This window comes from Tachyglossus aculeatus, chromosome 12 (genome assembly GCF_015852505.1).
Source record: "Tachyglossus aculeatus isolate mTacAcu1 chromosome 12, mTacAcu1.pri, whole genome shotgun sequence".
Lineage (NCBI taxonomy): Eukaryota > Metazoa > Chordata > Mammalia > Monotremata > Tachyglossidae > Tachyglossus > Tachyglossus aculeatus.
In genome coordinates this window covers 8,920,149-8,941,546 of record NC_052077.1, presented here as the reverse complement: position 1 = coordinate 8,941,546, position 21,398 = coordinate 8,920,149, and the positions used below count along the sequence as shown (strand labels likewise).

General features: G+C 40.3%; 1 protein-coding gene across 45 annotated transcripts in view; it reads right to left on the bottom strand.

Moving 5' to 3' along the window:
• Nucleotides 1-21,398, bottom strand: part of ANK2 (ankyrin 2) — a 593,212-nt gene that overhangs the window by 132,816 nt on the left and 438,998 nt on the right. For 38 of the 45 annotated variants that reach the window (XM_038755377.1, XM_038755380.1, XM_038755376.1 and 35 more), the window contains 3 exons: nucleotides 13,085-13,183; nucleotides 3,141-3,326; nucleotides 2,709-2,732 (listed from right to left, as the gene is read on the bottom strand). In XM_038755377.1, coding sequence (XP_038611305.1) covers nucleotides 2,709-2,732; nucleotides 3,141-3,326; nucleotides 13,085-13,183 — 309 coding nt within the window. The remainder of the gene's footprint in view (nucleotides 1-2,708; nucleotides 2,733-3,140; nucleotides 3,327-13,084; nucleotides 13,184-21,398) is intronic. The other 7 variants (XM_038755373.1, XM_038755383.1, XM_038755385.1 and 4 more) reach the window with 1 other exon arrangement.

Here is a 21,398-nt window from a genome sequence, read left to right as displayed (position 1 = left end):
CAACGCACCTTTTTAAATGATGTTATTTCTCCTATTATAATGGGAACAGTGCAGGTTTTCAGATCAATTGTTTACCTACAATATTTACATGACCTTGACTCCAGACTGTAAGTTCACTGTGGGCAAGGAATGTGTCTGTTACATGGTACTCTCCCAAGCACTTAATATAGTGCTGTGCACACAGTAAGCACTCAATATGATTGAATGATATAACTGTTCTCATCTTTGGAGGATACTGCCACTGTATCAATTACAACAATTTAGGTATTTTCTCTCACACACACAGGTGTATTAATAGTACTGAATTATCTGTCCTGAATTATTTTGTTGAAAATAGTTTGCATTTTCCTTTATTGTGCAAAACAAACATTATGGAAAATTACAAACTGACATGCTAACTGGTAAAGTTACCTAATCAATATGGTCATATAACTGCCATTAAACATCGTTCCACTAGAATATCCATTTCAGTCTGTCACAACTATGCAGAAATGGCTTCTAAATCTAAGTCATGGGTCTCCTAATACAAATAACTTCATTGTCCTCATTTTTATTTATTTATCTCCATGTTTGTATTTGTGGAAAATCGCATAATTAGACAAAATAATAATAATAATAGTAATTGTGGTATTTGTTAAGTACTTACTATGTGGCACGCACTGTACTACGTACTGGGGTGGATACAAGCCATTCGGGTTGGAAACAGTCCCTGTCCTACATGGGGCTCACAGTCTCAATCCCCATTTTATAAAGGAGGGAACTGAGGCATGGAGAAGTTAAGTGACTTACCCAAGGTCACACAGCAGACTAGTGATGGATTAGAATCCATGATTTTCTGACTCCGAAGCCCGTGCTCTATGCACTACACCATGCTGCTTTTATAGATATCTAGGAGTTTGCCCTTAAAATCTGTATCATTACATCATCATATTTGCTAAATTAAAAGTAAAAATCAACACATATTGGCCAGAAAGAGTAAAGTCTAGAAGCCTTGGAGATGTCGCTTTAAAAATGTGGCTTATTAAAGTAGGCACTGCTGTTGACAGTGAACCATATCAAAATATCTGCTTTATTTGGGAGCATTCCATCCATCTATAAATAATGCCTATCCACAAATCTTTGTCTATTTGGTTGGTTTAATTCCTTAATTGTTCATTTATATATACATATGCATGCACACACTCACACATGCAAGCTCGCCTCTAATAATAATAATAATAATAATAATAATAATAATAATAATAATAATGACATTTGTGAAGCACTTACTATGTGCAAAGCACTGTTCTAAGTGCTGGAGGGATACAAGGTGATCAGGTCATCCCACCTGGGGCTCACAATCTTAATTCCCATTTTACAGATGAGGGAACTGAGGCACAGAGAAGTGAAGTGACTTGCCCAAAGTCACAGAGCTGACAAGTAAGCTCCCTGTGTGCAGGGAATGTGTCTGCTTATTGTTGTATTGTACCCAAATGCTTAATACAGTGCTCCACACACAGAACGTGCTCAATAAATACAATTGAATGAATATGTATATATAGGTGTGTATATATATATACAGATACATATAGCTAGTGAATTTTACTTATAAAATAAATCTGAAACGCACTATGGAGTCTACTGGCCTTATGTAGTTCTTGCTCACTATGGGCAGGGAATGCATCCACTAATTTTGTGGCATGGTATGCTCCCAAATGCTTAGCACAAACTAAGTGCTCAATAAATATTATTGATAGATTGATTGATATATAAGTATGTTCAAAGGTTCACTAAGAGGTTTCACAACTGATTTTTTTACAAACCTTTTCTGTGTTAGTTTGGCATATGGAAAATGTATACTTTAATTAAATATATTTTTTTTTAGGCCTTAAGTCTTTTACCATCAAACTTTTAACATATTTAAAAGTATGACGATGAAAGGCTTAAGGCCTAAAAACCCTGCTTTATATCTAAAATTTCCCAGGAAATATAACGTGATGATTGTTCCTGAAGTGAGTAGTGGAAAAATATATTTGTAAAATATTGTTACCATTAGATATAAAAATATGGGAAGTAGCAAGGCCTAATGGAAAGAAAAAGGGCCTGGGAGTTTGAGGGCCTGGGTCCTAATCTCAGTTCTTCCATCTGTCCACCTGTGTGAACTTGGGCATGTCACTTAATTGCTCTGTGCCTCAGTTTCCCCATCTGTAAAATGGTGATTAAATACCTGTTCTCCCTGGTACATAGATGTGGATTCCATTGAGAGTAAATATGTCCAAACTGATTATCTTAAATTTACCCCAGAGCTTAGTACAGTGCTTGGAACACAGTAAGCACTTAACAAATATCATGATTCCTATTATTATTTCCTCACTAAGACTAACTCCTAACCTGAGGATTCCCAGAAAATATTAGGTACACTTCTTGGTAAAAAAAAAAGTAAATAAATAAATAGTAGTGCAAAGTAGCATGAAGAGATGTTATGAAAACTCTATTGCCCCAACACTGCATTTCCTAATATACCGCAAATAACATCATTTCAAGTAAGCATTATTTGCCAAACCATCACCAAAGTAATTTTTATTCAATATCTGTGACGGATTTAATCACAATGTATGAAAGATCTCAAAATCCATTCAAGGACAATGGATCTTCCAGTTAGTGAGAATTAGTGAGCACTTATAAATGGGGGAAAAAATGTTCATCTTGATATATCTACAATACTGTACCTCAGTTGTCCTATTCACCATCATCTGAAGCAGTGTTGTTTGGGAAAAAGAGGGAAGATATTACACAAGGGAAAATTCAGGGAGAAAAGTTCATATTTATATAGCAATCAAGAATGCTGTTATTAATGGGAAAAGATCAAACATTCTATTAAATGCACTATATTTGTCTAAATAATACACTGGTGGTCCTTTCTCATTGTTGTCTTGCCTAAAAACACCTTTAACGGAAATGGCAGAATTCTGAATGAAACCCTCTCAAAGACAGTTCTGGCATATATTTTCTCAGCCATGCACACAAGACAGCCCCACTTCGGAATTGCTGCCTGAATAATTTCTCTTTTCCCACAGCCAAGAGCTACTACTTTAAAAATGGTTCAAAGCATATTGCTTTCCCACAGGCCTATGTTTGCCGGAGGGTCCAGGAGCTTTTACCTTGGATTGGACATCAGCGTTGTGATCATTCTGGAGCAAGAGCGCTGCAGATTTAGTGTCATCCTTCCTGGCGGCGATGTGTAATGCGGGCAGCCTCACTTTGCCCTTGGTGTCATTCTCCAGGAGAATGGCCACCGCCTGGTTGTGCCCTTGCTGCAGAGCCACAGCCAGTGGAGTGAAACCATCCTGATGAAACAGAAATAAGAACAGATTTCCATTTAGCCCTGGACACTTGGAATTCCACTCACACCAACCTGCCACCCTCCTCAGATCCCCACTTCTGCCCCCAACTCTCCATCAATCGATGGCATTCATTGAGCACTTACTCTGTACAGAGCACTGGACTAAGCGCTTGGGATGGTACAACAGAATTAGCAGGCATGCTCCCTGTCCAAAATGAGCAGTCTAGAGTCTCCACCTCCAAAGACACAGGTCTTCCATATATTTAGACTTTTATTTAAAAACATCATTGGCAAAGTGCTTGTAACAACAAAATGGTCACACAAGCTATTTCTTTTTTGGTATCTGTTAAATGCTAACTATTGTCAGGAACTGTTCTAAGTGCTGGGGTAGATACAAGGTAATCAGGTTAGACACAGTCCCAGTCCCACATGAGGCTCACACTCTTAATCACCATTATAGAGATGAGGTAACTGAGGCCCAGAGAAGCCAAGTGACTTGCCCAAGGTCACACAGCAGACAAGTGGCAGAGCCAGAAATAGAACCCAGGTCTTTCTGAATCCCAAGCCCCTGCCCTATCCATTAGGCCATGCTGCTTTTCTATAGAGCTGCTTGCTCTATTTTCTGTCACTAATCTTCTGCTCAGGAAAACTGAATGGATTCTGAGATGAATAAATTTGAAAACAACAGGTTGCAATCTCCAGAAACAAGATAATGCTTTGAGCTTTATGAGTTCAATCGAAAGGAAAGTGCCTGAGGATGAACAGTTACTAGGCATGCTGAGAAGTAGTATAGCCTAGTGGCCTGCAAGTCAGAGGATCTGGACTCTAATTCCGGCTCTGCCACTTGTTGGCGGGGTGACCTTGAGCAAGTCAATTCACTTCTCTTTGCCTCAGTTACCTCATCTGTAAAATGGGGATTAAGACTGTAAGCACTATGTGGGACAGGGACTGTGTCCAACCTGATTATCTTGTATCTATCCCAGCACTTAGTACGGTGGAGGGCAGGCAGTAAGCGCTTAATAAATACCATTTAAAAAAGTTACTAAATGCTGAGAAGTCACTTCAAAGCCACATAGTTTAGGATGGATAATTTTACTTTGCAAATCAGGAAATCCTCTCTATTTTTTGTCATCTATAATTTTATTGTTTGTTTCATTCTCCTTGATGCACATTAAAGGCCAGATTCATTAAGAGGAATCCCACAACCTCTGACTCTCCAACCCTTAGCTCTAACTCCTTGATCCAGAGGCCCTCCCTTTGTCCCCTCTGCATCCCTGACCCTGTGTCCTTAGGAGCTCATCCTTCCACCCTGACTTGCCCACTAGCACAACTTCACCTACGTGACTCGGGAAAGTTGCTCAACTTCTCTGTGCTTCAGTTACCTCATCTGTAAAACAGGGATTAAGATTGTAAACCCCATGTGGGACAGGGACTGTGTCCAACCTGATAACCTTGTATCCACCACAGCATTTAGAACAGTGTTTGGCTTTATGAGTTCAATCGAAAGGAAAGTGCCTGAGGATGAACAGTTACTAGGCATGCTGAGAAGTAGTATAGCCTAGTGGCCTGCAAGTCAGAGGATCTGGACTCTAATTCCGGCTCTGCCACTTGTTGGCGGGGTGACCTTGAGCAAGTCAATTCACTTCTCTTTGCCTCAGTTACCTCATCTGTAAAATGGGGATTAAGACTGTAAGCACTATGTGGAACAGGGACTGTGTCCAACCTGATTATCTTGTATCTATCCCAGCACTTAGTACGGTGGAGGGCAGGCAGTAAGCGCTTAATAAATACCATTTAAAAAAGTTACTAAATGCTGAGAAGTCACTTCAAAGCCACATAGTTTAGGATGGATAATTTTACTTTGCAAATCAGGAAATCCTCTCTATTTTTTGTCATCTATAATTTTATTGTTTGTTTCATTCTCCTTGATGCACATTAAAGGCCAGATTCATTAAGAGGAATCCCACAACCTCTGACTCTCCAACCCTTAGCTCTAACTCCTTGATCCAGAGGCCCTCCCTTTGTCCCCTCTGCATCCCTGACCCTGTGTCCTTAGGAGCTCATCCTTCCACCCTGACTTGCCCACTAGCACAACTTCACCTACGTGACTCGGGAAAGTTGCTCAACTTCTCTGTGCTTCAGTTACCTCATCTGTAAAACGGGGATTAAGATTGTAAACCCCATGTGGGACAGGGACTGTGTCCAACCTGATAACCTTGTATCCACCACAGCATTTAGAACAGTGTTTGGCAAATAGTAAGCATCTAAGAAATACCATTATTATTAGTATTATTATGTAAACTAAGTGGATTTTGTTTTATTCTGATCCTATGAAAATTTTTTTTCCGGTTTCAAACACTCTATTTGTACTATTTCCTGCTATATCCCTATTTTTCCTCCCATTTCACTTTTGTATATGACTCCTCCATTAGACCGGAGAACATGTGATTTCTTTCTGTTGAACTTTCCCAACTGTGTAGCACAGTTCACTCAACAGGAACTCAATATATACAATTGATTTGTTGATTCATTCAAATATTTTAAATTTCCCCTTGGCCTCCCATTAAGCATGAAATTTTGACCTTCACATACTTGTACCTTCTCCATCATTTAAAAAGCATGTTTGCAATAAGCACAGGTGCTTTTTGGAGAACGTTTTTTTGTAAAAATATTGCCTTGATACTGTGTCTTCATAATAATGATAATAATAATAATGGTACTTGTTAAGCACTTACTATGTTCCAAGCACTGTTCTAAGAGCTGGCAAAGGTACAGGTTACTCAGGTTGGACACAGTCCCGGTTTCACATAGGGTTCACAGTCTTAATCCCCATTTTACAGAAGTAACTGAGGCCCAGAGAAGTTAAGTGACTTGCCAAACTTCACACAGCAGACATAGAGAAGCAGCGTGGCTCAGAGAGAAGCGGCATAGCTCAGTGGAAAAAGCCTGGGCTTGGGAGTCTGAGGTTGAGGGTTTTAATCCCGGCTCCACCACTTGGCAGCTGTGTGACTTCAGGCAAGTCTCTTCACTTCTCTGGGCCTCAGTTCCCTCATCTGTAAAATCGGGATGAAGATTGTGAGCCCCACTTGTGACAGGCTCATCACCTTGTATCCCCCCCAACACTTAGAACGGTTCTTGGCACGTAGTAAGCACTTAAATACTATTATTATTATTATTATCTTGTGGAGCCAGGATTAGAACCCAGGTTTTTTGGATTACCAGGCCCGGGCTCCATCCACTAAGTCACACTGCACCCTTTCCTCTTCATCCAAACTGGTACTACATTAATCCAAGCACTTATTCTATCCCTCCTTGATTACTGCATCACCCTCCTCACTGACCTCCCTGCCTCCTGTCTCTCCCCGCTCTAGTCCATACTTCACTCTGCTGCCCAGATCATTTTTCTAAAAAGAATTTCAGTCCATGTTTCTCTACTCTTGAAGAATGTCCAGTGGTAGCCCATCCACCTCTGCAAACAGAAACTCCTTATCACTGGCTTTAAAGCACTTTGCCCCCTCTTATTTTACCTTGTTCATTCATTCATTCTGGCTCCAACACTTCACTCCTATTCACTGAACCTTGATCTCATCTATTTTAGATTACTGATCCCTTTCCTGCACCCTCTCTCTATTCTGGCATTCCCTCCCTCTTTATATTTGGACCACTACTATCCTTGTTAAAATCACATCTCTTCCAAAAGGCCTTCCCTGATTTAGCACTCATTTTCCCTACTCCCTCTCCCTTCTGCATCTCCTATGCACCTGGATTTGTACCCTTTAAGCATCTGATACTCACCCCACTGTCAGCCCAAAGTACTTATATACATATCCATAATTTAATGTCCGTCTCCTCCTCTAGACTGTAAGCTCCTTGTAGGCAGGCAACATGTCTAATAACTCTGTCATAGTATACTCTCCCAAAGCTTAGTACAGTGATCTGCACATGGTAAGCAACAATAAATACAATTGATTGATTAGTTAATCTGGACTCAATCGGCAGCTTAGTACAGTGATCTGCACATGGTAAGCCACAATGAATATAACTGCTTGATTAATTAATCTGGACTCAATTGGGCCCAAATGAACCAGATGCAATGTGCCTTATTTTTCAAGATTGCTAACACATCCAGTCCCAAGGATACTATTAAGAAAATATATTTTTCTCCACCTGCTGTTAAATTTGCCTGGTGCCAATATGATTGATATTGGCTATACTCTTAATTAGTTGCTTTTCCTCAATATCCATAACAGAATCCCTACAGACCCACAGGCATTTTAGGTCAATCCACATGCTTTCCTTGGAAACTCAGAGCGAAAGACACTGTAAACATCTTTGAAGGAAAAAAGTAGCACCTTTGCCCTATTGGAAAGTTCAAGAAATTCCAAAGAAAATGTTAAACCTGATGCTATTCTTCCGGTGAATTTTGCGTTACATTCAATAGACTATAAACTTCTTGAGAACAGAGATTATGTCTTCCAACTCTATTGTAGTGTATGTGTTCAGGAGAGTATCTATAGTAGGTGTTCAATAAATACCAATGGTAGATTGCATCACTAACGTGGTGAGCCTTCTGTCAGAACTAGAAATAAATTAGAATTAAATCCAAAAGACTAAAGTGAAAGGAATAGAGGCTTTATGGAGAGGAATTAGAAGTAAATGTTCACAGCTGTTCAGCCAGAGAGAGATTTATTACTCCCCAGAGCAGGTGGGTATCTAGAAGGGGGAGATAGAGATAACATTTTAAAAGGCACCGAGAAAGATGTGTTTAGATTGACAAGAAGAAAAACAAAGGAAAATGTAGTGGAAGAATTGTTTTTTTTCCAGGTAAACCTCATCATATGTTACTTTGGGATGGCACCCAAATTGAATGATTGTATATTTCCAGACATGCTATGTAATCCATTCACAATTTTGTAATCACTCATTTTAATTTGATACCAATTAGCTCATTTGTAAATTAAATTGCAAATGCATCAGAGTTTGCCTATCACTACATGTTCTCTAGAGAGTAACTTCATTTTTTTTGTATTTAAAAAGGGCAGCTGCAGGAACAACTGAGTTGAGAGATTAATTCAAGGACAGAATAATAATAATGGTGTTAAGCACTTACTATGTGCCAGGCACTGTACTAAGCGTTGGGATGGATACAAGCAAATCGGGTTGGGCACAGTCCGTGTCCTGCATAGTGCTCACAGTCTTAACCCCCATTTTCCAGATCAGGTAACTGAGGCACAGAGAAGTGAAGTGACTTGCCCAAGGCCACACAACAGATGAGTGGCAGGGCTGGGATTATAACTCAAGACCTTCTGACTCCTGGGCCAATTCTCTATCCATTACGCCATGCTGCTTTCTTCGAAGAGGACAGAGAAGGATAGGTGTTTGGGGAGGATTCTTTTTCCAGTTTTTTTCCCCTCTACAAATAAAAATTTGAGTCCTAGAACGGTAGCAAATTAAATACAGATGGAAGAGTCCAGGCCAAACCTCCATTTGTTCACAGAATGTCCCCATCCCTGAAAAAAAGGGGATTTTCAGTGTTTTCTGCCTAGTCCAGGTCCCTGATGTTGAGAGGAAAGGAAGAGAATGGAAGAAGATTCACAGAAGAGAAATAAACATTATTAGTGCTGCCAAGTGACCCTAGAGGAAGAGTTAAAAATCACTAGAGTTATTTAACCTCAAGAAGATAAGCTTTGAGGTGACAGTTACTACATTCAAATCAGCTGTGTGACTTTGGGCAAGTCACTTAACTTCGCTGTGCCTCAGTTACCTCATCTGTAAAATGGGATTAAGACTGTGAGCCCCATGTGGGACACCTGATCACCTTGTATTCTCCCCAGCGCTTAGAACAGTGCACTGCACATAGTAAGTGCTTAACAAATGCCATTATTATTATTATTCAAGTTCATAGAGGATTTTATGTCGGGGGAGAGGGGTGGGTGGTTACTGAAGTGTGGTTCCCATTGTCTACTTAAATCTAGTCATGAGGAAATGAGAAATAGTGTGACCTAGTGAATAGAGCATAGGCCTGGGTGTCAGAATGACCTGGGCAAATCTAACCTATACTCTGCCACTTTGCTGGATGGCCTTGGGCAAATCAGTTCACTTCTCTGTGCCTCAGTTACTTCATCTATAAAAAAGGGATTAGACTGTGAGCCCTTTGTGGGACACGGAATGTGTCCTACCTGACTAGCTTATATTTACCCCATCATTTATTGTTGCTATTATTATAGAGAAGCAGTGTGGCTCAGTGGAAAAAGCATAGGATTTGGAGTCAGAGGTCATGGGTTCAAATCCCAGCTCCACCAATTGTCAGCTGTGTGACTTTGGGCAAGTCACTTAACTTCTTTGGGCCTCAGTTACCTCATCTGTAAATTGGGGATCAAGACTGTGAGCCCCCTGTGGGACAACCTGATCACTTTGTAACCTCCCCAGTGCTTAGAACAGTGCTTTGCACATAGTTAGTGTTTAATAAATGCCCTCATTATTATTATCATTACTATTATTGTTATTATATATAAGTGTTTACTATTTGCCAAGGATTGTTTTAAGTACTGGGGTAGATACAAATTATCTTGTCAAACTGAGCCCTTATCCCAAATGAGGCTCAAAATTTTTTATTAATGGTATTTGTTAAACACCAGCTAAGTACCAGGCATTGTACTAAATGCTGGAGTAGATACAAGCTAGTAATTTCAGACACAGTCCATGTCTCTCATGGGGCTCAAAGTCTTAATCCCCATTTTGCATATAAGAAAATGTAATGGAGGCATAGATAAGTGGCTCACCTAATGTCACATAGTAGACAGTGGCAGAGCTGGAATTAGAACCCAGGACCGTGTTCCTCTAATAGCACATTAACAATAATAATAATAATGGTATTTGTTAAGCATTTACTATGTGCCATGCAGTGTACTAAGCGCTGGGATTGATACAAGCAAATCAGGTTGGACACATTCTTTGAACATATGAAAAAAATGCTTTAAACTTCATAGGAATAGAACAATAATGGCTCTGCTTACATCATACTGATCATCAACAACAGAATCCAATAAGTATTCAATATAATCTTAGGTGTTGGGGCATTCTGCAATAGAGGGGTTTATAACGTTCTTGCATTACAGCAAGGTGTTATGGCTGGCAGCTGGGCCTACTTAACACTATCTAAAAGAATAGATTCAAGGTACCATATATTTTTCAAATCATTCATTTTGATCCAAATAAATTCCCAAACTCCTTGCAAATCTTCACACGAATAATAATAAATGTATCTTTTCCTCCTTCCTTAATAATCCACCCACACATTTGTCTAGACAGAGAATTCCAATGTTTCAGTGAGATATTAGAGGCAAACATAATGTATACAAGGTGGCATCCTTTCAAAATGTTGAGTGCACAAACAGGGAAAGGAAAATAAAATCGAACGATTATGTGATCCGGAAGGGCGCAACAAATTCAATGTTTGATATTCAGCACAGATTATTGCACTGAACTGTATATAAGGAATCCTCGTAGTCGAGGGTTCTGTCAGATATGGATATATGTACATAATATTTATGTTAAAATTAAGGCACATATATCCCTATCTGACAGCTCAGTGCAATAATCTGTGCTGAGTGAGTAAATGTGATGAGTGACTAAAAAAGGTACTTTTGTGAGGGGCTGGAAAAAGGAAGTAGAGCACTGATGATTTGCAGTAAGGACAGGATCAGTAACTAAACCTCTTCGTAAAGGCCAAGTTGCCTGGCAAAAACTGGACTTAAACATTTCCTCTAAGCATTTGGTTTTCATCCCACCCTCAACCCCACAGGACTTATGTATACACATAACTTACTTTAATGCCTGTCTTCCCATCTAAACTGTAAACTCCTTGTGGGCAGATAATGTATCTATCAACTCTGTTTTACTATACTCTCCCAAGCACTTAGCACAGTACTCGGCACACTGTAAACACTCAATTATGATTTATTGATTGACTTCTGAGAATTCAACGGGTAATATTTCTACAATTCCAGTTTGGAAAGAATCTTTTCATAGTTGATTTGAAGAGCTATCATATTTGCTGAATGAAGGGCTCATACAACATTGGCCAATACAGTTAACTTGGATTAATCAGTCAGTGGTATTTATAATAATAATTATGGCACTTGTTAAACTCCTACTATGCGCCGGGCACTGTTCTAAGCACTAGGGTAGAAACAAGATAATCGGATTCGACACAGTCCCTGTCCCACCTAGAGCTCACAGTCTTAATCCCCATTTTTCAGATGAGGGAGTTGAGGCACAGAGAAGTGAAGTGACTTGCCCAAGGTCACACAGCAGACAAGTGGTGGAACTGGGATTAGAGCCCATGACCTTCTGACTCCTGGGCCCATGCTCTATCCACTAGGCCACGGTGCTTCACACAGTTCTTATTATGTGTAGAGCACTGAACTGAGACATGGACTGATTTTTTTTTAAATTGTCTGAGCAGCAGAGTGAAGTATAAATTGGATGCGGGGGAGATAGGAGACAGGGAGGACAATGAGGAGACAGATGCAGTAGTTAAGGAAGTATATAAGTTCTTGGATCAGCATAATAGCTATTTGGATGAAGAGAAAAGGGTGGATTTCAACGATGTTGTGAAGGTAGAACCAACAGGACTTGGTGACAGACTGAAAATGTGGGTTGAATGAGAGAGATGTCTGGAATAAATGAATAATAACCAACTGGAAAAACAACCCTTAAAAAAAATCAACAAAACAATCTACTCACTTTCTAATCCTCGTATTGACAAGATTCTATTCTCATAGAAGGAATGGTAGTGAAACCTCAGCTTCTCTGTGTAGATGTTGGTGGATCTCCTCCAAGCCAGTCTGCTTACTCACAGCTCTGGTCTAAATCCCACCAAGCTCCAGGAAACATATTTCCATTCAATGGGCAATTTTCACCAAAGCCACTCATGTGCAACTCATACATTGGATACTGTGTAATCCATAAGGGTGAAATTTGACCCAATCTCATGAGGATAAGATGTAGGGTATATTCCATCTGAGTTTTCTGAGAGCATTAAACTAGATCATAGTATTAATCAATGGTATTTATTAAGCTATTACTGTGTGCCAAGCACTGTACTAAGTGTTTGTGAGTATATGACACAGTGGAGTAGGTAGGCATGATTCCCTGCCCACAAAGAGTTTACAGAGGAGGAGACTTAAGAATTTTCACTGTTCTTCCATACCTCAATTCCTTTTTTGGAGGTACTTAGGGATATGTAGGTTTGAGGGTTTATTGTTGTATAATTACCCACTGATAAGACTCATCACCAGGTCACTCAATACTCTTCATAAAAATGACATAGGCAGATTCCACCAGAGTTTTCATGAGCGGTCCTCTCAAAAGCTCTCAACAACTCTCTTCCCAGATAGTGCTAAATCAGTCATTTCACTAAGCCAACAGATGGTCAAATTGAGGTGCTAAAATGATTCTGGGGGTGGCAGGGACCTGTGTAGTTTTGCTCTGGACACAACAGCACTCTTACTATTGATCAACTGGGAAGGGAAGCACTCTTTCCATGTATGGTACCTGTATCCCTTTAGGCACATTCTGCTTGATAGAACACCCCTGATGCGGGTAATAAGCAGCAACATAAGCTTTGCCTAGGATTTTGCATACTCATGAGGCAGAAGGAATGACTCCTAGTTGGGCTCTGCAAAATTGATGATTACCAATCCCTCCAGGTCCCTGGCCCAAGGAGAAGAACATTACTTAGGATTGAGATTTCTGTACCTCAGTAGCCGTACTCTGATTGGCTCCATTTTCCAGCAAATATTTCACTACGTCAATATGGTTCTCTTGCGCTGCCATATATAAGGGGGTAAAACCATTCTGGAAGAGGAAAAAAAGCACAAAGAAAAGTTCAGTCAGAATCACTTTATAGTTTCACTACGTTAGTTTTACTATGTTAGTTTTACTACAGTTTTACCATGCTCAAATCTTAAAAAAGAATGAGATCATATTTTGATAGTAAACAGATTCAAAATTAACTGCAGTATGTGCTCCTTCAGGACAAGTATATGATCGCTTAAACACGTGTTGAGTTAGAATATCTTACTCAAGGAGGGGCATAAATATTGTACTATGTATACTCTCCCATGCATTTAGTACAGTGCTCTGGATACAGTAAGCATTCAACAAATACTATTGATGGATTTGCCCATCTTCATAACAAAGACTCTTTAAGACCAAGCCTATATTTTGCATAATTTCTTAGGATATGCCCTAATAAATACAAAAATCTGACTGTCCTTGACTTTATCTCCATTTCTCTATCCAAGTACAAAAAAATACTAAAATGAATGTTCTATGTGGCTTTTTCATCTCTAATTATTTATCTACCTCTGGTAATTAGTGAAGAGGCTATTTGGTCAGCTAGTTTAACGAAAAATTGTTACTGTCATGAGAATGGTAGAGAGCTTACACTGAAGTTGGGAAATTTTCTTTAAACAGTCAAGCAATGATATTTACTGAGCACTTACTAAGAGAGCATTGGACTAAGCATTTGGGAAAATACAATACCACAGAGTTGGCAGGCATGATCCCTGCTCGGGGAGCTTACATTCTAAAGGGAGAGGCAGACATTAAATTAGATCACAAATAGGGGAAATTAATAGAGTATAAGAATATATGCAGAAGTATTGTGGGACTGGGTGAGTTATCAAAATGCTTAAGGGGCACACAGACAAGTGCATTGTCGATGCAGAGAGGAGGACAGATAGGGGAAATAAAGAGCTTAGTTTGGAAGGGAAGCACTCTTTCTGTTTACTTTTTGCTGCCTACTCATTAACAGGTACCTTTATCCCTTCAGGCACATTCTGCTTGAACAGTCCTGGTAAGGATAATAAGAGGGAACATAAACTTTTTCTAGATTTTGCATACTCATGAGGCAGAAGGAATGAGGCCCAATTAGGCTCTGCAAAACTGATGATTATATAACCCTTTTGGTCCCTGGCCCAAGAGAAGGACTCTTGGAGGAGATATCATTTGAATTAGCCATTTTAAGGGGTGGGGAGAGTGGTAGGGAATTTCAAGCCAGAGGAAGGACATGGCCAAAGGGTCAGCTGCCAGACAGACAAGGTTGAGAGTCAATGATTAAGTTGGTGTTAGAAGCCCAGTCTTACAAACCAAGGTTACGGGTTTGTGAGACTGGGAGGATGATAATGCTGCCTACAGTGATAGGAAAGTCAGGGAGAAGGCACGGTTTGTGTGAGAAGACAAGGAGTTCTATTTTGGACTTATTAAGTTTGAGGGGTTGATGGAACACCCAAATCAAGATGACCTGAAGACAGGAAGAAATATGAGACTGCCTAGAAGGAGACAGCTCTTATTCAATCCACAAATTCCCAGATCATCTTTCTGAGAAGCAGCACGGCTTAGTGGAAAGAGCACGGGCTTGGAAGTCAGAGGTTGTGGGTTCTAATCCCGGTTCCGCCACTTGTCAACTATGTAACTGTGGGCAAATCACTTGACTTCTCTGTGCTTCAGTTACCTCATCTGTAAAATGGGGATTGAGACTGTGAGCCCCACGTGGGACAACCTGATAACCTTGTATTTACCCCAGGGCTTAGGACAGTGCTTGACACATAATAAGCACTTAACAAACATCATTATTATTGTTAATAATAATAATAAAATTCAGTCCACATATCCCCATTCTGAATTCCTAAGGAAGTTCCAATGGTTGCCCACCCACGTCTGCATCAAACAAAAACTCCTTACCACAGGCTATAAAGCACTCAAGTAGCTCATCCCCTCCTACCTTACCTCACTGATTTCCTAACACAATTCAGCCTGCACAGTTCACTCTTCTAGGCCAACTCACTCACTGAATCTCAGCCTCTTCTACCACACTGCCAACCCCTTGTCCACATCCTTGTCCACATGAGAAGCAATATGGCTCAGTGGAAAGAGCACGGGCTTGGGAGTCAGAGGTCATGGGTTCAAATGCCGGCTCTGCCGCTTGTCAGCTGTATGACTTTGGGCAAGTCACTTAACTTCTCTGTGTCTCAGTTACCTCATCTGTAAAATGGGGATTAAGATTGTAAGCCCCAGGTAGGATAACCTGATCACCTTGTATCCTCCCCAGCACTTAGAACAGTGCTTTGTACATAGTAAGCGCTTAACAAATGTCATCATTATTAGAGAAACAGCATGGCTCAATGGAAAGAGCACGGTTTGGGAGTCAGAGGTCAGGGGTTCTAATCCCGGCTCCCCCACACATCAGCTATGTGACCTTGGACAAGTGACTTAACTTCTCTGAGCCTCAGTTACCTCAACCGTAAAATGGGGATTAAAACTATGAGCCCCACGTGGGACAGCAAGACCACCTTGCATCCTCCCCAGCATTTAGAACAGTGCTTCGCACATAGTAAGTGCTTAATAAATGCCATTATTATTATTATTATTATTGTTATTATTATTATTATTATTATTATTATTATCCTCCCTCTGGCCTAGGATTCCTTCCACCTTCACATATGATAGACCACCGCCCTCCCTACCTTCAAAACCTTATTCAAATCAAATATCCTCAAAGAGGCTTTTCCCAATTAAGTCCTCTTTTTCCCTACTCCCTCTCCCTTCTACACTGTCTTTGCACTTACCATTTAAGCACTAGATATTCACCTCACACTCAGCCCCACAGCACTTATATACATATCTGTAATTTACTGAATTTAATGTCTGTCTTCCGCTCTAGACTATAAGCTCCTTGTGGACAAGGAACACATCTACCAGCTCTGTTTCACTATACTCTCTCAAGCACTCAGCACAGTGCTCTGCTCACACTAAGTGTTCAATAAATAGTATCGATTGATTGATAGAAGAGGTAGACTTGGGAATCGTCCACATAATGATGGAAGTTGAAGTCGTGAGAGTGAATGAGTTCTACAAGGGGGTGGGTGATGGAGAATAGAAGGGGTCCCAGAACTGAGCCTTGAGGCACTTCCACAGACAGAGGGTGGGAAGCAGGCAGGGAGCCAGAGAAAAAGACTGAGAAGGGGCAGTCAGAGAGATATGAGGAGAACCAGGGGAGGACAGTATTGGTGAAACCAAAGATAGATATTGTTTCCAAGAGAAAGGGATAGTCCATAGTGTTGAAGGCAGCTGAAAGGCTGAGGAGGATTAGGGTGGAATAGTGATCATTTGATTTGGCAAGAAGGAATTCATGTGGAACTTTAGGTAGGGCCATTTCTGTGGTGTGTGTCAGGGGGAATGGAAGCCAGATTTCAGGATGTAGAGGAGAATGTTTGGAGGAGACAATTCATTCAAGGAGTTTGGAGAGGATAGGAAGGAGGGAGGTGGGATGAAAGCTGGAGAGAACCATGGGTCAAGGGAGGGTTTTTTTTAAAGCTAGGGGATACATGGGCATGTTTGAAAGCAGTTGGGAAGGAGTCATTTGAACTAAGCAGTTGAAGATGGTGGTCAGGGAGGGAAGAATAGGGGGCAATTGCCTTGATAAAGTCAGAAGGGGTCCAGTCAAAAGCCTAGGTGCAGGGGGGAGAATTTGAGATGAAGCAGATATTTCCTCAAGTTACTGCAGGGAAGGAGTTGAGTTCAGTTGAGTGGGAGTTGTTGAGGGTAGGATTTGTGTGCAATGAGACAGTAGGTTGTGTATGAAAACCAGATGAGGCATGATGATTTTGGAAAATTGGATGGGGGTCAGAAGATCAGAGGTCTCGGGGGAAACAGGACAGATTTTCAGGTAGGGAATGTATGGGAGAGAACATAGGTCAGAAGGATGTGGTTATGAAGAGGAATTTCAAAGTTGTTGAGGTTAGAAATTAGACAGCGAGTAGAGATGATGGATTAGTCTGAATTTTCATTACTGTAAAGGGAGTCAGCATGTACATGTGTTATATTCACTTAAATCTCAAAGGTATTGCTTTCAGAAAATATTTAGGATTTAAGGGTTTGCTATCTACTCAATTCTTGGCAAAATGCAGCATCCTCACTCAAGAAGAAACAAACTGTAAACATGATTCATGAGGCTCCTTGGGCACTATAATTCTTATGAAGCAACACTGATAACTTCAGCATAAATGACTCAGAAACATATGGATAAAATTTCCTTGTTATACCTCTAGGTTCAAAAAATTAAGGGAAATATTGGCAAGTACTTGGCAATGTGCAGGACCGAAAATGGGGATGCAATAGTCTGATTTTGTAACATGCCCCTGGATTCACTAACTTTTCCTCAAAATTCAAGAAACAGAATTGGTTTTGGCCAAGACAGAAATAGCATTTTAGCCAGGATGAATTTAGAAAAATTCAAATGGCAACCAGTGGAAGTGCACTGACCAGGCGTGTGATGGGGGAGGATGTAATAGCCCACTAAACTAGGATAGTTTCAGAAGGCCAGAGGGACTTTTACTCTCCAAATTAAACTGATGGTAATAATAATAATGATAATAACAGGGGTATTTGTTAAGCAGTGTATTACGTGTAGGGGGTAGATACAAGATAATCAGGTTGGACACAGTGCCTCTCTCATGGGAGCTCACTTAATTGAGGGAGAACAGGTACAGAATCCTCATTTTTCAGATGAGACAACTGAAGCACAGAGAAGTTAAATGATTTGCCCAAGGTCACACAGCCACAAGTGGTGGAGCCAGGATTAAAACTCAAGTCCTATAAATTGTTTTGTTAGGCCATTCAGTTTATGCAGAGAGTCACAAGCCTCAGCTGGGGCTATCAGGCTCAATTACAGTGCATAGCATAGCCAGCATTTTAACATAAGAACAGAAAAAAGAAAAGAAGGAGAAAGAGGCTGGGAGAGAAAGAGAGAGAAAGAGTGACAGTCACATCCCTGAGACATTTTTCCTTCCAAAGTATAGAACTACCAAAATATTAGGATGTTCTTAAGGAGAATACATATTTCTTAATACTATCAACTAAACTCAACCATTTCTGGCTGAAACTTTCTCTGCCTAGCTTGCTCCTTCACTCATTCATTCAATTGTATTTATTGAGTGCTTACTGTGTGCAGAGCACTGTACCAAGCACTTGGGAAGCACAAGTCAGCAACATATAGAGACGGTCCCTAACCAACAACAGGCTTACAGTCTAGAAGCGGGAGACAGACTACAAGACAAAACATGTAGACAGGTGTCAAAATAGTCAGCACAAATAGAATTATAGCTATATGCACATCGTTAACAAAATAAATAGAATAGTAAATATGTACAAGTGAAAAAAATAGAGTAATAAATCTGTACAAATATATACTAGTGCCGTGGGGAGGGAAAGGAGGTAGGGCAGGGAGGATGGGAAGGAAGAGGGGAAAAAGGGGGCTCAGTCTGGGAAGGCCTCCTGGAGATGGTGAGCACTCAGTAGGGCTTTGAAGGGAGAAAGAGGACTAGCTTGGTGGATGTGTGGAGGGAGGGTATTCCAGGCCAGGGGAAGGACGTGGGACGGCGGGACAGGCGAGAATGAGGCACAGTGAGGAGGTTAGCAGAAGAGGAGCGGAGGGTGTGGGCTGGGCTGTAGAAGGACAGAAGGGAGGTGAGGTAGGAGGGGGCGAGGTGATGGACAGCCTTGAAGCTGAGAGTGAGGAGTTTTTGCTTGTCCTTTCTACCTCCTCCTTTAATTCTTTAGAGGTGACTACTTGTATCATTAAAGGTTGTTCACTGTTAAAAATGAATGAAAGTAAGGAAAGTATGTAGGGAAGCAGCATAGCAAAATTGATAGAGCACGGGCCTGGGAGCCAGAAAGTTTTATACCAGACAGTTCAATTTTCAGCTGGTCTTGCCCCTAGAACCAATATGGTCCCAGACACTTTAACATAATGTATTTTAATACCCTCATTCCTCAAAAATCTCTCCACATCAAGCAGAAAGTCCTTACCCATTGACTTTAAGTCATTCAATCAACTATCTCTCCTGTTATCCACTACACCAGTTTGCGTTCTTCTTTCCTACCTACTCACTGAGCCTCAATCAATTGCAGTTTCATCTCTCCCTCCACTGAGGTGCCTTTGAAACCCTTCCCTCATGCCTGGAACTTTCCCCACTGCCCCAAAAAATCAAATTTGATGGACTACAGCTCCCTCATTTACAAAGTCCTTTAGAAATTTATTTCTAATCTTATTTCTAATTCCCCTTTTCAATCCCCCCTACTTCCCATTCAGCACTTCTCCGTCAACTAAGTACTTACGTACTCATAACCCTTATTAGCTTATGTACTTGCTCATGTACATATCCCTTTTTCCTTTGTCCTCCTATCTGTAAACTTCTGTTAGTATCCGTCTCCCTAGATCATTGAGGACAGGGCTTTTGTCTACTAATTCTATTGACCTGTCCCAAATGCTTAGTACAGTGCTCTGCACATAGTGATAAATAAATGCTACTGATTAATGGTTATGTTATAAACAAATGAAACTGAATAGGGATTGGTGCAGAGAAAGGAAAAAAAAAACCCTTGGGGGAGAATGGTACCTTCCATGGAGACATTAGGAAGAAAATAAAAGGAAAAATATCAGTGCCTGGAGGTGGTACTTCAATCATTGGCAATTTTGTTTATGTCTTTTTTCATTGAAAGGCTGAAGTAAATGAGCTAAAAGAGAGGAGTGAAATAGATTGGAAAAGGCAAAATAGAAGATTTGGAAGACATCGGAAGGAGTTAATGAGCAAAGGTGTCCAGAGAAAACAAGAGGAATGACAAACAAAAGTGTTGAAAATTACTCCAGATATTCCTCAATGGAGCACAGAATTTAATGCAGACAATACAGTTTTATATAAAATGTGATGAATTATAAAATCTCCACACATTTTCTAGCTCGTTTCATCACAGAAATCCCAAAGAAGCTTTAAAACTTCACTTCAGAACACTTTGGCCATATAAAAGTACTACTTAAAAATTGTACTTTACAGTTGGAGCATAACATAAATCTTCCCTCATAAAATTAGAGTTACATAGTATCATAAATGTACATTGAATGTGCTAGTGCAGAGATGTCCCAATACTGACCAAAGAAATTGTTCTAGCAAATATAGACTCTTTTTAAAATATGGTCTGAGAGCCTGACTGAAAAACTCACATTATCAAAAATGTTCTCCAGTTCTCCCCTCTGAAATATTTCAACATAAACAGAGTTGAGTGCCCAGAAAATCTCTATTTTTAAATCCTATGAGAAGAACACATAAACATACAAGCACTGTTGGTTGGCATGATTAACAAGACACTCATATTCCTTTTTCACAAGCGTGAAATGGTTACAACACTTGCTTTCAGCTCTACAAATTACTGAGTGATTTCAGATGACCTAATCTCTTATGGTACATAAAACAGGTTTTTATCCCCCTTATGATATTAATAGGAAGCACATAAACCATAAATCAGATTTCAGCCCTAGCTGAGGGTTTTATTTTTCCTGGTACAGTCACTGCATTATGGTACATTACGGGAATAAACATAATTATTTACAAATGACTGGGAAAAGTGATGCTTATTTCAAACAGTGCTTTGGAATGCACGCTTCACTAGCAGGTGCATGAAATCAGCTTCTGATAATACATCTACAAATGTGTTCTCTTTATAAGCATCCAAAAACTACGAATATAGCCTGGACGTTGGGCAACACTAGGAACAGTGATTTGGCCAAAATGATGACATCTTTAGAGCTACAATCCTCTGCCAAAGAAGTTTTCAAAAGATGTCTTACTCCTCAAACCTTAAAATCAAATAGCACAGACCTGCACAAGTGAGAATAGCTGAAAGGAAATAAAAGTACCCTTAAAAAATTAGCTGGGACGGCCCTGGGAGTCAGACGCTCATGGGTTCTAATCTCTGCTACGCTGTGTGTCTGCTGTGTGTCCTTGGGCAAATCACTTCACTTCTCTGTACCTCAGTTACATCATCTGTAAAATGGGGATTGAGACTGTGAGCCCCACATGGGGCAGGGACTGTGTCCAACCCAAATTGCTTGCATCCACCCCATTGTTTAGTACAGTGCCTTGCACATAGTTAGCGCTTAACAAATACTATAACTATTATCATCTGCTGACTGACATAGCAAGACACCACAGCCATTAACAATCCCTTCTGC